Source organism: Mercenaria mercenaria, chromosome 6 (genome assembly GCF_021730395.1).
Source record: "Mercenaria mercenaria strain notata chromosome 6, MADL_Memer_1, whole genome shotgun sequence".
Taxonomy (NCBI): domain Eukaryota; kingdom Metazoa; phylum Mollusca; class Bivalvia; order Venerida; family Veneridae; genus Mercenaria; species Mercenaria mercenaria.
In genome coordinates this window covers 8,834,033-8,849,591 of record NC_069366.1, presented here as the reverse complement: position 1 = coordinate 8,849,591, position 15,559 = coordinate 8,834,033, and the positions used below count along the sequence as shown (strand labels likewise).

Genomic DNA, 15,559 nt, shown 5'->3' with positions numbered 1-15,559 from the left:
CAAACTGTCGGAAAAATAATTAAACGAGCACTTTACTCTTAGAGAATTTATAATTAGTTTAGCGATTTGATTTAATAAAAAGATTTAAAGCAATGACTTTCTTTAGAGTCGTGAAAAATTAACGTTATGTATCTAACGTTGCGTACTTTATTATGGCCACGCACTGTATGTCCTGCCAAGAAGTGCACAATTTTCTCGCCTATTATAGCGGATATGATGAAATGTACGCAATAAGGTCTGCGATTTTTATTTTAGAATTCATACATAAATAGTGAAGGTAAATATTAACTTATATGTTTCTAAGTATATTTCATAAAACACAGGATGTTAATTTTGTGAGCAAGTCAACTCTTATCCAAAACCACTCGTGCTTTAACTTATGATGTATTAAAATACTGATCTTCCTATGCTAATAATAAATTGAGATTAAACTATTGTTTTAAAAAAATTGAATATATCAATTTAGGTTTGTCGTTCAGAAATGGTTTTACTCGTATTTATGTATAACTAAAACATGTTTCAGTAACCATAAAGACAGAACAAAAATAATAATGGTACATAAATCAATAAAATAAGCAATATTTTTAGCTTCTGCGAGATGGTAAGTAAACTGCACCTGCAGAAAAGCTCGCAGTCGTGATTTATTTCTTAAGGAGTTTGACACGCACTGACGATCGGCAATTTCCGTGTGATGACGTATCCTCCGTATACTATTTATTTTAGCATCCTTCCGCCATAAGAAAAAAAAAATAAATAAATAAACACCGTAGAATGCCGAAATAGCTTATCGGTAATACGTAAATGAACGGAATTTGCCGATTGTCATTACCGGGTCCTTTACTTTAAATGTGTAGGCAATCGGGATGGGCCCAGAAACGTGCACAAGTCGCATGTTTACTTGGCTATAAGCGTATTATTTGCTTTAAGAATGTTGATGGACAAAAACTGGCAAATATCTGACAATGAAAACTGACTTATAAGCAAGAAACATCATATTTTGGCCTTACTTGTGAGTGAAATGTTGTATATGTTTTCAAGAGACATCTTTACATATGGGGTCATGCGGGTCCCATCCGAGGTCAGGAAAGGCTGAGGTATGCTACGGAGAACTTGGTTGTTTTACTAACGAGGCTCCCTTCAACAACACTCTTGATCGATTACCTAAACGTTTCGAAGTCCGATTCAAGTAGGTGCTCAATTACATTTACATTATGAACTATCACAAGCTTAAAAATAGTACCATGTAACCGTAATCACAGCCATCGGCAGCGTGAAAATAAATGAGGATGTAGATTTACCTTCTATAATAATATCAAGCAATATATTCAATGTCCTTTACGATTTCAAATAATAAAAAGCAATATAACCAATATCCGTTCCGATTTCAGATTGTTTACGGAAAAGTGTAAAACATCCTACGAATTAAACACGTCGACCGTGCCTTTCATATCTCATCCACTTCACTGTAGCTTCGATCCTGCACTCCCTCTCAAATTTATAGTGCACGGTTTCCGGGAGTCTGGGGAAGATCAATGGGTCCGGGATGTGGCAGCCGCAATTAGGAAGGTAATATTCACAGCGCACAAGTATGTTTTGGTAACGAAGTAATTCTTAAAGAAAAGTGCTTTATTACAAATATTATCGTGAAAATAACAAGAAAAAGCTAGTTCCCTTCTATATATCTGCATCTGCCAATTAACACAAAATGAGCTAGTATTTTTTACAACTTATGAAAGGCTTGATTGTCTGTATTAACAACTATTGCTCGAGGCCCGAAGAACCGAGGGTCAATAGTTTTGACTACTGACCGACAAGCTGTTCAATAAGTGTTTTATTACATGAGTAAGGAAATAAAAGTCAGTTACTTATTTTTGTCAAGGTTTGACTTTCTCCCAACAAAATATAGTGTCCATGCAGTCCATACAAGTACGTTTGACCGGTGTTGTAACACATTAGTACTTTTTAGGAGTCATCTCATAAGTTGGTCCACGAAACAAGATCAATAACTGGCTGATTAAAAACATGCTACGCACGGATTTTCCCAATATTCCAACGCACTTTCCTACTTTGCTCCTAGAACTTTTTTTCTTTACGTGTCATCATTTATATACATATATTTATACCGTCATGTCAATAGCAATAAAAATTGCAAAACATTAATCAATGTTTTATCTCAAACTTAAATTTAAAATAACATGTTCAAAATTTGTGCCAAACGTTGAAGAGACAAAGTATAATTGAACATTCTATCATTCAATATTATGGTGTAAAAGAAAGGCAGTCCAAACGGGGGACTACAGACAATTCTAACACAATCCCTATAGGTAACCAGAGACAATTCTAATACATTCCATTAATGTAACCAGATATATTCTTAACTAAATTCCTGCAGGTAACCAGAGACAATTCTAATACATTCCATTAATATAACCAGAGATATTCTTAACTAAGTTCCTGCAGGTAACCAGAGACAATTCTAACACACTTCCTATAGATAACACAGTCCATCTGTGTAACCAAAGATAGTTCTAGCACAGTCCATGTACGTGAGCACAGACAAATCTAACACACTTCTTATAGGTAACCAGAGATATATCTAACACAGTCCATGTGTGTAACGAAAGATTGTTCTAGCACAATCCATGTACGCGAACACAGACAAATCTAACACACTTCTTATAGGTAACCAGAGATATGTCTAACACAGTCCATGGGTGTAACGAAAGAGTGTTCTAGCACAGTCCATGTACGTGAGCACAGACAAATCTAACACAGTCCATGTAGGTAATAAGGTACAATTCTAACACAGTCTATGTAGGTAATCAGGTACAGTTCTAACACATTCCTTGTATGTAAATAGGAATGATTGTAACAACCTCCCACCCCCTCCTGTAACCTGACAACTTGCAAACAGTAAAAAGTATGAGATTGGTTTGAATTTTCTATAATTTTAAATAGGAATCAATGTCAGTGGTCACGGTTGACTGGAAGCAAGGATCAGGTATCCCCTACAATCAGGCAGTTGCTAACACGCGTCTGGTTGGAGCAAAGATATCCAACATGATCAAAGACCTGCGTGCCAAGTACGGTGTGTCTCCGAAGAAAGTACATATCATCGGCTTCAGTTTGGGAGCCCATATAGCCGGCTACGATGGAAGAAACCTTACAGACAAGATCGGCAGAATTACAGGTATTATGTTCAATTTGCAAATTATTAATGCCTTAAAGCCAGATAATACTTTCTAAAAGATCGTTCGGACGCATAGAACTCAAGCTAGGAATGCAGACTGCGTTCCACTGAGTCTGTTCTTGGGAGGTTACGAAATTTGCAACATCTCTCACGCCCTCTACCACCGACTTAAATGGAATACTATCAGAGTACAGGTGAAAGATTAAGGCATATTTTATTTACCGTCGTTTCGTGAAATAATTAACATAAGCTCTGTAGAGCGACTCTATTATTGAATATATAAAACTATTTATACCTTACATTCCTCTATTTGCTGGTACAAATCTAAGGCTACGGGTACTGAGAATGTTGCGATAAAGTGTCTGACACACCGCAGTGAGGATTCGAGATCGGGGTCTTCACCTTCGTAGGAAAGCGTTTTAGCCCTCAGGACCAATGCGTCCATAAAATTATTTGTACTGTATGATCCCAAAGAACCAGGAAATACAACAAATAGTGAGTTACAATAGGGGAATTTTTTTACAGAAACAGAATTCTATGATAAAAAATATAATCTTGTATAAACAATTAAAGCAATTGCTAAAAAACATATTGGTCATTATTGTTTACTACCGATATTCTAAACACTACATATATTTATATTGTTTTTAGCAATGATCGATTCGTTTTTAAATTCTAGGTGAAAATAACCCGCCCGCTTAGCTCAGTAGGTGGAGCGTCGGTCTACGGATCGCGGGGTCGCGAGTTCGATCTTCGGGCGGGGTGTATGTTGTCCGTGACTATTTGATAAACGACATTGTGTCTGAAATCATTAGTCCCCCACCTCTGATTCATGTGGGGAAGTTGGCAGTTACTTGCAGAGAACAGGTTTGTACTGGTACAGAATCCAGGAACACTGGTTAGGTTAACTGCCCGCCGTTACATGACTGAAATACTGTTGCAAAAACGGCGTAAAACCCAAAACAAATAAACAGACTAGGTGAAAATGGCATTTTTCTTCGCGTCGATTTGCCGTAAAATTTAACTAATTTATTTATCAGTAATTGTCTTTATATTATGCCATACCAGTCATTTTTTAATTCTCTTCATTATGTTCATCAGCCCTTTCGCTTAGCTCAATAAAGAGCACAGATCTACGGATCTCTATGTTACGAATTCAATCTCTAGGCAGGGCGTATGTTCTCCGTGACGATTTGACAAATGACATTGTGTCTGATATCATTCGTCTTCCACCTCTGTTTATATGGCGTCCTTTTCTTGTCCAGTTAACTTAGCCTAGTTCTCGGCGAATAAACAGTGTGGTTTTGAGGGAATAACAAATACTGGCCTTTTATTTAGGTGGGAGACATTCAAAAGACACTCATGTCAGAAATTTCCAGTGTCTGTACAGGATTAGAACACCGGACACCTTGATTACAGTGTAGCTTTAACAACTGTTCTACCAGGCCAACTGCATGCATTATTGTTTTTTTAAACATGTATCATTTCTCGCTGTTAAGTGGAGAAAGTGGAAGATAAAACCACACGCCAATTTACATGTTGCATAGATAAAGAAAGTCAGCAGTTTTTAACACACGCGGGTTTATTTACAAGATGAACTATACTTAGAATCAATTCGGGTATAAATACGTCAGCTTCTTGAACCGTTTTGTCCCACGACAAACCTTTTAATAATTTTCACTTCCATGTTACTTCAATTTAAAAACCCCAACCCTTTCCAAATCTTCCAAATTCCCTAACCCCCTCTCCCTAACCCGATCGATCTCTTGTTCAATTATCCGATTTCATCTATGTTAAACAGCAAATCTATCCTGCGTATTCCGTCTCTCTTTTCATTTCTCTTTCTTTCTGAGCCTTTTTCTGCGTATTTATACCTTTTCAAGGACTTACATCGCAGTAACATATTTATAAGTATTTCAAAATACTCATGATAGCAATTTCAAAAATCATGCCAATAAAATGCCCATTATGCACTCATATAACTGTAAACAACAAATGTAGAATCAACCAGCCTTTGGTATTTTCGTAAATAAAAGTAAGTAAGTAAGTAAGTAAGTTATGTATTATAGTGACATGTGTAAACAGTTTTACATAACTAGGTCATACAAATACATACAAAATACACCCGGCCCAATGGGCCTATAAGTCACTTTTAAACAAGTAGTCATAAATATTTACATGAAGTCACAAATGAATACAAAATATTTAATGTAGTAATAGCTCTGTATTTAAAATAAAATATCAAATTATAATAGTGATGTAATATGTTTGTTCAAACTTGAAATCGATCTATTCGTAATCATACGATGCAAGTAATATTATCTCTACTGTTTTAGAGTCAAATTATCCATATAGACTATGACGTCTGTACAAGTACGCTTTGACAATGTACATTGCCAGTGTGCGAGGTTTGTTATTAATCAAATAAATCAATTTTCCAGAATCAGTCTTTGAGTCGAAGTCAATTGTACCATATAGTTCACTAAAATATTCACGACGTATGTGTCTATAGAAAGAGCAGCATATCACAAAATGTGTCTCGTTTTCGATACAGTGGTCATTACAAAAAAGACATATTCTGTCTTCTACTCTTTCCCCGATGTACCGGCCAGTCTCAATACGTAGTGGTAGAATACCACATCTTAGTTGGGCGAGAAGGGATCGTTCATTTCTTTTCAGATTTAATTTAACATAATTTTCTGTCTCAAAATCTGTTTTGAATGAAACAGAAGTTCTCAATTTAGACACACTCTCAATACCGTTTTTCCATATACAGCTGTAATAATGATTTATCTTTTAGAGTGCTAAGTCTAGATTGATAACGGTTTTGTTGTTGAAAGACTCGTAAAGACCAATTAAGGATAACATTTCTTTTAAATCACTGCACCGATTATTTGTACACAATCTGTAATCCATTTCAAATACATTTCTTGTCAATTGGTTCTCACTAAACGATAATTGTCTGTTCCAATAACGGATAATATTATTCAACCGTCTATAGTTTCCCGGGAGCCATGCGACGTCTCCTGTGATGGCAAGTACAAATGCGAAACGATGGACACCTAGATAATATCTGATTGCCCGATGTTGAATGTTTTCGAGACATTGAAATTTCCGGTTTCCCCAAACGCCCGAACAGTAATCCAATATTGGTACTACACACGAGAAGTACAGTTTTTCAAAGGTTTTGATACCGAGAGACCTTTAAATGGTGAACTTTAGAAATGATTTTTCCGAGTGCTCTCCCTGCATTTTCTCCGAGAGTGTCAGCGTTGTACATGAAGTCTCCGTTTCTGTTGAATACTACTCCTAGATATTTATACGTCTGAACAATTTCTAGGACATTGTTTCCTATTTTGAAAACATGATTTGTCTCTAATGTTCTGCCTTTCCGGAAATGAACACATTTTGATTTAAATGACAGGTACTGAAACAACAAACAAAATTATAATAGGTATAATCTAATAGACTTGCTGATTCACTTCGCTAAAGCTGTAAACAAAAACAATATACTGATCAAGTAAATAATGTTAATAATTTTTGAACAATTAATGGTTCAATCGAAAAAAATAACAAATATTTAAGGTCAACCAAATCCATTCTGTTGAGAAGTTCGCAATATCTGACCGGTAATAATAGTAAACAGCCATCTAGTCTTCTATACCAAACTTAATGGATAAAATTAATCATTCCGCCATTACAAAATTTACTGGAGGTGTAAACATCAACAATGACCTAAACATGAAAACAAATGATTAGTATTTCTAAGAGGTATTTGAATTTTCTATCCTAAACAATATTTGATAAAATAAACACTATGGTGAATTAAACGAAAGCTGACCTGCGCTCTCGAGTACAGTTTTCTCCGAACTATTCCGGTTGTGTATTACGAAGAAACTGTACATTTTACACTCGAAATCAATTATATTTTATGACTTAAGAAAATTGAAAGATAGTCTAACTTTATATATTGAACTACATGTTGACCTCTTTATTTAGAGTTAGACCCCGCTGAGCCGGCATACAAAGATACAGATCCATTAGTTCACCTTGACAAGTCTGATGCCTAATTCGTTGACATCATACATACCGATGGCTTCGAGGATTCTTCTGGTAAATTCAGAAACCTTTTTATTAAGTCAGAATATTTAAAAAAGACACTAGCATGGTAAATGAATTGTCCGTGATTCTTATATATCATTAGATCGTTAGAAAGTATTTTGGTTTTAAATTTAAAATAGTACTAAAGTATTTTGTATATGCGTAGGTTTCGGCTGGATGAAAGATACTGGTCACATTGATTTCTATCCTAATGGAGGGAAGAATCAACCTGGCTGCTCGGATAGTTCTATGTTTTCATTGACAGGTACGTCAAAGTTTTGTATCGATAGTTTTGATGTGTCCTCCTGAATGAAGCCATCACCTATTACACGTGAATTAACTCTAAAAATAAATGTTACCTGAATACAATTCTGTTAACAAAACTCAAAGTATGTCTACAAATTTACCAGACAAAATTGAACGAAAGAAATATATGTAAATCTTCGCGCGTCTTATGAACAAACTATACACAGCTAAACACTATCCCTTGGTAAAAATGTAAAAAATGCAATTGAGATAAAAGCTTTTGATGAAAATTAGTTAATAAGATATATTGTCATGACAGCAGTACCACAAGCAATTTTAATGTGCATTTACTGTAGAATACTAATACATGTATATATATTATTAGCTATTAAACTCACCTGAACATCTTGCAAAAGTCAACTTTTACTTTAATATCTTCTCTTCTGACACTTAGTCAGAATTACGCCAAACTTGGTCTGTAGCATCCTTTCTTCCGCAGATTTCTTCAAATGGTTCTGCTTGATTGATTTTAGGGACCGCCAATTCTAGATATAGGAAAACCTTTAAACGACTTTTTCTCACGCACTTCTTGATGAGTCACCACCAAACTTGGTATCTAGCATCCTTATAAGGTCCTCTCTGAGATTTGTTCAAGTTGTTCTACTTCTCACGAAGCGACTGATCATCACCAAACACAGTCTGTAGCATCCTTGTGAGGTCCTCTCTCAGATTTTTCAAATGGAACCAGTTGATTGATTTTAAATGCCGCCAGTGTTAAAAATATAAAAAAGAAAACAAGTTTAAACGATTTCTTTTCATGAAGAAAATTGCAGGATCATCACCAAACTTTGTCTGCATCCTAATATGTTTATTTCTCTCTTAAATTTGTTCAAATGGTTTTGCTTGACTGATTTTAGGGCCATCTGAGCTAAATATGGAATCAAAACCGTAATACTATTTCTGTTCTTGAACCACGCCTGCTTAGCTCAGTAGGGAGAAAGTTGGTCTACGGATCGCGGAGTCGCGAGTTCGATCCTCGGGCGGGGCGTATGTTCTCCGTGACGATTTGATAAAAGACATTGTGTCTGAAATCATCTATATGTGGGGAAGTTGCGGAGAACAGGTTTATACTGGTACAGAATCCAGGAACACTGGTTATGTGAACTGCCCGTCGTTACATGACTGAAATACTGTTGAAAAACGGCGTTAAACAAACAAACAAACAAACAAACTTGATTTATTATACTAAACTGTAGCATTGTCTTGTAAGCTTCTCTCTCAGTTGCGTTGAAATGGTTCCATTCGACTGATTTAAGGGACCAACAGCAGAAACAAGAAATATCTTTAAAAATGATGGTCGGCGAATTGTAATAAGGAAAGCAATTTAAAAACTAAACACCGCACTTTAACAATTTGAATGGTTCTCTTTTAATTTTTCGCAAAAGTTTCGTAGGGTTGCAATTTTGTTTCGTTTATCCTTAGACGAATAATTACAGCAGTAGTTTGATGAAGATTCATGAAGCGGTTCATGAGAAGAGGTCATTAAACGTGTTTATATTTTTAGCTAAATTAGTCACTATTCCCATTTGTAACAAAATAGCAGGAGACCTTACGATATTGTTACACATCGAGTTTGATAAAAATCCATTACATTTTAGTGGTTAATGCGAAGAAAGGCATATCTACTTTTAGCTATAGTGGTCCCTAATAGGGCCCAAGTTCCTATATAAATAAATTTGGAAGAGGACCTTATAATGATGCTCCAGACCAAGTATGACAAAGATCCACCAAGCTGTTCATGAGACGCTGTATAAAGGCATTTCTAGTGTTAGCTCTAGCAGCCCCTAAAAGGGGTTAAATGTCCCAGCTGAACAAAGTTGACTGCGGGCCTAATAAAGATGCTACAAATCAAGTTTGATTAGAATACATGAGAAAAAATCAAAGGATTTTTTTTATTTATTATCTTTATTTATTTCTAAAATAGGCCAACTGATCCCACTTTAACAAATGCATATTCGCTATTCATGAATCTTTGGACAATGACGTCACACTTGTAAAAAGTGAAGGTCAAGCAAAACATACAATTGTAATTATGTCATTATTTCTGTTTCATAAGCAAAGTTTGACCGTAGTCATATCACATAGATAAATTGTATGCAGCGTACCTTCGATTCAGTGTAATGAGATTCAGTCATTATATAGCATATATATAATAAAACAGATTTCAACTGAGTTCAATATTTTCATGCCATACTAAAGAACAATATTCATATATAATAAATCAGTTAAATAATTTATAACAAATATATCAAACCAAACAAGTACTCATTTTAATATGCAATCTGAATAAGTCACAAAAGCAAGAAACCTTTTCATATACAGACGACAATTGTAACAAGGAAAATCTTTTAAAAAGCACTTCTCTACATAAAAGACTCTTATCACACCCTTATTCATGTGATACGCAGACCGTATTCAGCTCTTTCTTTAATTTGATATATGTTGGTATTTGAACAGGTTTTCATCATATTTATTAAACTTACTTATCATTTTGAGATATATCAATATTCTTGCTAAATATACTGAGCCAAAGTTAGCTTTAAAACTGTGAACAGCGTCGTTTAGGATAAACGCTTTGTCTACATTTCACTCAGCGTAGCACAATCAACAGAGTGAAAGAAATTGACACTCTCGTCCAATCAGGCAGAGCGTTGCATAAATCTTCCATTTTGATAAATTATCTATAATGCGTTATCAAGTAGTTTGATTTGCAAACTGAAGTCACGTGGCATAGGTAACGAAAACGAATTTAGACGGCGTCGCCGAAAAATATTCTAGTCTACTAGCGGGGAAAGTATACATTTGTCCGAGCGCGCAAAATCATGTAACCTGTTATAAGGATGTCTACCTGCCTTAGCAAGGTAGACAAACATTAATTTTCTATAGAGTATAAGGTCTATGTTCATTAGTTATGAAGAGAAGAAGGGATAACCTTAGATTTAAGATATTTAAAGAAAAAATGTGAAAATGAAAAAGTATATTAGAAAATAAGTATTTCTTAGTTCTTAGAAATTTAAAAGCTTTCTTTCTGAAAATCGGACTGGCAATGAAATTCTCAGGATATATAGCTGATACACTTATCAGTTAGTACGCTAAAATTACAGATCTGCAGCCAATTTTTTATATAATATATTCTTTATATTCCAATGCTTCTTTAATGAAGTTCTGCTAAGGATGACAGCCCGAATTACAAAACCCTATGGCTGCCATCTGCTTGGCTTTTAAGTAATATGCAGGACACTGTGAAAATTATCTCGTTTAATACAGTTCTATTTTAACGCAGTATTTCATTTGATGACCTGCGAAAATTGTTATATTACCACAATTATTTCCTACCAACAAAGAAACATGTTAGAGCTGTGAAACTGAGGTGAACAATCTAGAGCCATCATGACCCTCCTGTTACTTTTATCATTTTTATTTCAACAAGAATCTTCCATTAGAATTGGTGCATCATTTACAACAAATTCAAGTCGATACAAGTGCTATAACTTGAATTTTCCACATACGATGATGGCGTAAACGAGTATTTCACAACAGATTCAAGTTTGTATTTGCTTTAGCGTCTTTTTATGATTTAATTGTTATAAAACAAGTTATTTGTTTTCAGCTGCTTTAATTCGCAATTGTTTAGAACAGTTCATGAATCATAGCAACAAACATCGTGAGTATATCCAAATTTATAATTCTTTCACGTGCCTTAAGGTGCAAATGGATTGTCTTGTAGCCACAGTCGTTCAATCTATCTATTCATCGAGTCAATAAATTCAAAATGTCCTTTCTATGGACACTCGTTTGGTAGTATCAGCGATCTTGACGGGAACAAGGAGAACTGCCTCACGTGTCCACGAGGAGTTTGTCCACAGATGGGTTATAACGCAGACAAGTTTCTAGCACTTGGGAAATTTTACCTCCGCACAAGAAAAGTCCATTTTGTGGTAAACTGTATATTTATACTTACATAACTTGTAAAACAAACTTTCGCACATGGCTTACTGTAACGAAGTATTAAGTAAACTAACATAAATGTATAGCCGTTACACGTATTTGCAAATGTGTGAAACTGTTACAAAATGCAGAGTAAAAGTCCACGCATTTTTAGTACATCAATGTTGTTCAACTTGACTTTTATTATGACAAGACATGTGAAAAATACACTAACTGATCGCGCATTTGCTCAAGGTAAACTTTAATATTTACTGATATCTGTAAACTGGAAAGCATTTTATAATCTGCATAATTATTTTCATGTATATATACATTAAAGGATATACCAACCAGGTTGAAATTGCCTTTGGCAAGATGGATCCAACCGAAGGAAAAATAAAAATTGAAGTGATTGGACAGGATAGGACGTCGGACAGTGTTGTCATGGAGAGGTATGTATAGTTTTGTAACTCCATCATGTTCTATGTCTGACCAGTACCACAAGACAGTACTACCAGGAAAATTGCAAGGGCCGTTATAAAAACATTTTATCCAAAATAATCTATGCAGCTTTTGGTTATTAGACTGTGTCTTTTTTTGTCATTTATTCAAACATTCGGAAAGAATTCTTGCAGATTTCTACCCCCTAATCATTTTCCAACAGTCATCAAGATAAACAATATGTGAAATTTTGTGAAATTTTACTTTTCAATGATTTCAGAGAGTAAAACTTTAAAATGATTAAGTGATAGGGATCAAGACTTTCTGGCACTGATTTAGAAAATAGTCTTGTAACAACACCCGCCTCTTCACCCAGCCACCCCCACAAGAAAAAAAACAAGCAAAAAGAAAAAAAAACAAAAAAAAAAAAAAAAAAAACAAACAAAAACAAAAGAAACGAAAACAACATAGAAATAAGATCGAGGAGCTGTATGGCAGATGCCTCTATTTTCAGCATGTTTTCGGTCTGTTACGTTTCCTTTAATATATTATTTATATTAATTTGTATGTTTCTGGTGTTACTTCCCTATACCACACTTTTTTATGCTCTCCACCTTTTTTATTCACCCTTTCCTCTTCCTCTTCTTTTACTGTATCCACAATTTTGTCTTCCATATACTCTAAATTTACGTATGTAAGCATTTAGAGTAAGTCCACTATATTCCTCCCATTACAGTTCTGTTCTTAGTGATTGACCTTCTTTGCGATTAAGTTGTCATACACAGTGCTTTCAGGGAGTCTACTTATTTTAAAATGTTTATATCCCGAGATTAGATAGCTTAATGACTGAATATCGCATCTTCTTCTCAGACGTGTTTTAAATTCTCTAGTACCTTTAAAAGAACATATTTTGTAGTGGAAGTGACCCATTCGCGTCTGGAAGTCAACGTGACGTCATTGTATTGAACAGTATGAGAAATGATGACATAGTAGAGGTGAAGTTAACATTCCAGGAGTATTGGTCATTCTGGTCCCATAGGCCTTCTGTCACTATTTACAAGCTCACAATAACTTCTGTTGTAGATGGTCGAAGGTACAGACTTTTACTCAATACTTCATATCATGTATATTAAATACCTTATCTTATCATGTTTATGTGTGCTGTGAATGTTCTTTCCTCTGTTTAAATAGCGAATTATCAATATAAATGAAAATTGCGGACGGACTTTTAAAAAATAATTGAAAAGGTAATAGAAATTATCATCGTCAATATAGAATCAATAAACACATCTATGATGGCACTGTCTTATAATACACATTTTGGCTTTATTAATCCGAGTGGTTAAGGTATCCGTCTTCAAATTACTTGAACCTTACCCATGTGGGTTCAATCCTTACTCGGGGCGTAGGATTCTTTATGTAAGGAAGCCATCCGATTGGCATACGGATGGTCGGTAGTTTTACCCTGGTGCCCGCCCGTGATGAAGTAATGCATGGAGGAGCATCTGGGGTCTTCCTCCACCATCAAAGCTGAAAAATCGCAATATATCCTGTAATTGTTTCGTTTGACATTACACCTTAAAGAAAAAAAAAGAAAAAGCTATACCTGTACCTGTAGGACTACATGTATTTCACATTAAACGAAAATGCGCTTATCCTAAAATATAAAAGAAACATTTATTAAACGGAGCAGTAGGAGAAATTATGTTGAGATATAAATCGCATTAAAGAGGAATACATAATAATCTTGGTTTGAAAGAAAAAAATCATTCATACTTTTCTTTTGCAGGATTCACTTCTGCGGATACAATTTAACACTTATAGATAATAAGCCCGTCCGCTTAGCACAGTAGGTAAGAGCGTTGGTCTACGGATCGCGGGGTCGCGAGTTCGATCCTCGGGCGTATATTCTCCGTGACTATTTGATAAACGACATTGTGTCTGAAATCATTAGTCCTCCACCTCTGATTCATGTGGGGAAGTTGGCATTACTTGCGGAGAACAGGTTTGTACTGGTACAGAATCCAGGAACACTGGTTAGGTTAACTGCCCGCCGTAACATGACTGAAATACTGTTGAAAAACGGCGTTAAACCCAAAACAAACAAAAAAACTTATAGATAATGGCCGCCGTCAGCTGACATTGTTCAAGACACTGTTCAAGATACCGACTGATAGCGTGGATCTTGGAAACGGCTACTTTCTGATTAAGGAAAATGGCTTCTCATGGATCTACCGTGACTGCTGATGAATAGACCATGTAAATGGATACTTTATAGTGTCATTAGACTTAGAAACTGATAATGATGAAACAAAAATAGAAATAGATATTACAAGATATAAGATATGTGTTGACATATAGTGTTTTGCTTTATTAAGTAACTAATGATAAGAAGGTTTATACATGTTGCAGTTTTTTGATTTCTCAGCAATATTTTCGTTGTAAAAAGTATGCCAAAATAGTAGAGGTAAAAGATCCCTAAATCAAAACGTTGTACTAAGTTTAATAGTTTACTCAACAGTTAGCTTTATAACAGCATAATTGGAATAAAATACTATTTTGTATATTTAAGTTTAACAAAAATTCTATTTTTCAACTCCTCAGTGTGTTACCTTCTACTCGCATGTAATCACTGCTTTTCTTGTGAATTCTGCTAGGCTTTTACGTACAGATATAGCTTAAATTTATTGTCTGACTTTGATTTGCAGGCCCGTAGGAAGCATTTTCAGATGGGGGTGGGGGGGGGGGGGTGAAGGGCGGGGGCACATATTATATAAATAAGGCGACCTACAACAGACCCAGCTCCAATGACTACAGTATTCAGGGTTGTCAATAAGTTTTTGTTGAACAGGCTGAAATAGAAAAGTAGGCGACTAGGTAGGGGGTCCGGGGGCATGCTTCTCCTGTAAATTTTGAAATTCAGCGCTTCATTTCCTGCATTCTTGGGCATTTTGTGAGCATTTAAGGTCACTTTTACCACTGCAATTTTATATACAATATACCACATACTTTGACATTTTCAAATGAATACAGTATAATGAGTATAGAATAAAACCCCTCACCTTTTCCTTGGGCTTGGGTCCGTCAAAGAAACGCTTTTCTAAGGCTTTTCTTATCATTTTACATCTCTTTTTTTATTTGACACTTATAAGGTTAACAATACACTTATAAAACTGCATGTCTGGTAACAGGTCACATCTAAAATGGACTCGCAGTCAAAATATAATTAATTGCTAAGATAATTACCATAATCGGTCAAATTATTAGGGGTGGGGTGGGGGGGGGGGGGGGACTGGCCCCCCTGTTTCTACGGCCCTGATTTGAATTAAATAATTCGATAAAACGACTGCCTTTGATTTAAATGTGGGTATATTGCTGGCTCACACACCTCAAATTCCTGGCTCCCAGCTTTATCTTTAAATTACAAAAAGTAAACCAACAACCTAGAACAGTATGTCGGTTCGTTTATAAAAAGTGACCAAACGAAAGCTAGCTTACAAAAGCCATAGTGCCCTACTGGGTCGCGGCCATCTTTAATGAACAAAAATAGCTAAATAACAAGCAAAGGACCAATCTGTCGCAAGTAGAATATTG

At 35.3% G+C, this 15,559-nt stretch overlaps 1 protein-coding gene and 1 long non-coding RNA gene across 2 annotated transcripts; both read left to right on the top strand.

Moving 5' to 3' along the window:
* Positions 1-1,050: 1,050 nt before the first annotated feature.
* On the top strand, positions 1,051-9,081 carry LOC123549715 (pancreatic lipase-related protein 2-like). The gene is made up of 5 exons (XM_045338032.2): positions 1,051-1,186; positions 1,389-1,566; positions 2,959-3,190; positions 7,190-7,303; positions 7,458-9,081. Exons 1-4 carry the CDS (start codon positions 1,053-1,055, stop codon positions 7,258-7,260), a joined length of 615 nt encoding a protein of 204 aa, XP_045193967.2. The 5' UTR covers positions 1,051-1,052; the 3' UTR covers positions 7,261-7,303; positions 7,458-9,081.
* Positions 9,082-9,145: 64 nt separating this feature from the next.
* Positions 9,146-14,686, top strand: LOC128557567 (uncharacterized). The gene is made up of 3 exons (XR_008371248.1): positions 9,146-11,976; positions 12,882-13,058; positions 13,755-14,686. It is a non-coding gene; the product is annotated as an uncharacterized LOC128557567 (long non-coding RNA).
* The last annotated feature ends 873 nt before the right edge of the window (positions 14,687-15,559 follow it).

Bases quoted from the DNA above. Each gene is read 5' to 3' on its own strand.
- LOC123549715 (XM_045338032.2), top strand. From the start codon at position 1,053: ATGGGGTCATGCGGGTCCCATCCGAGGTCAGGAAAGGCTGAGGTATGC. The intron at 1,567-2,958 runs GTAATATTCACA...AATTTTAAATAG, and splicing joins TGGCAGCCGCAATTAGGAAG to GAATCAATGTCAGTGGTCAC. The intron at 3,191-7,189 runs GTATTATGTTCA...CTCTTTATTTAG, and splicing joins CAAGATCGGCAGAATTACAG to AGTTAGACCCCGCTGAGCCG.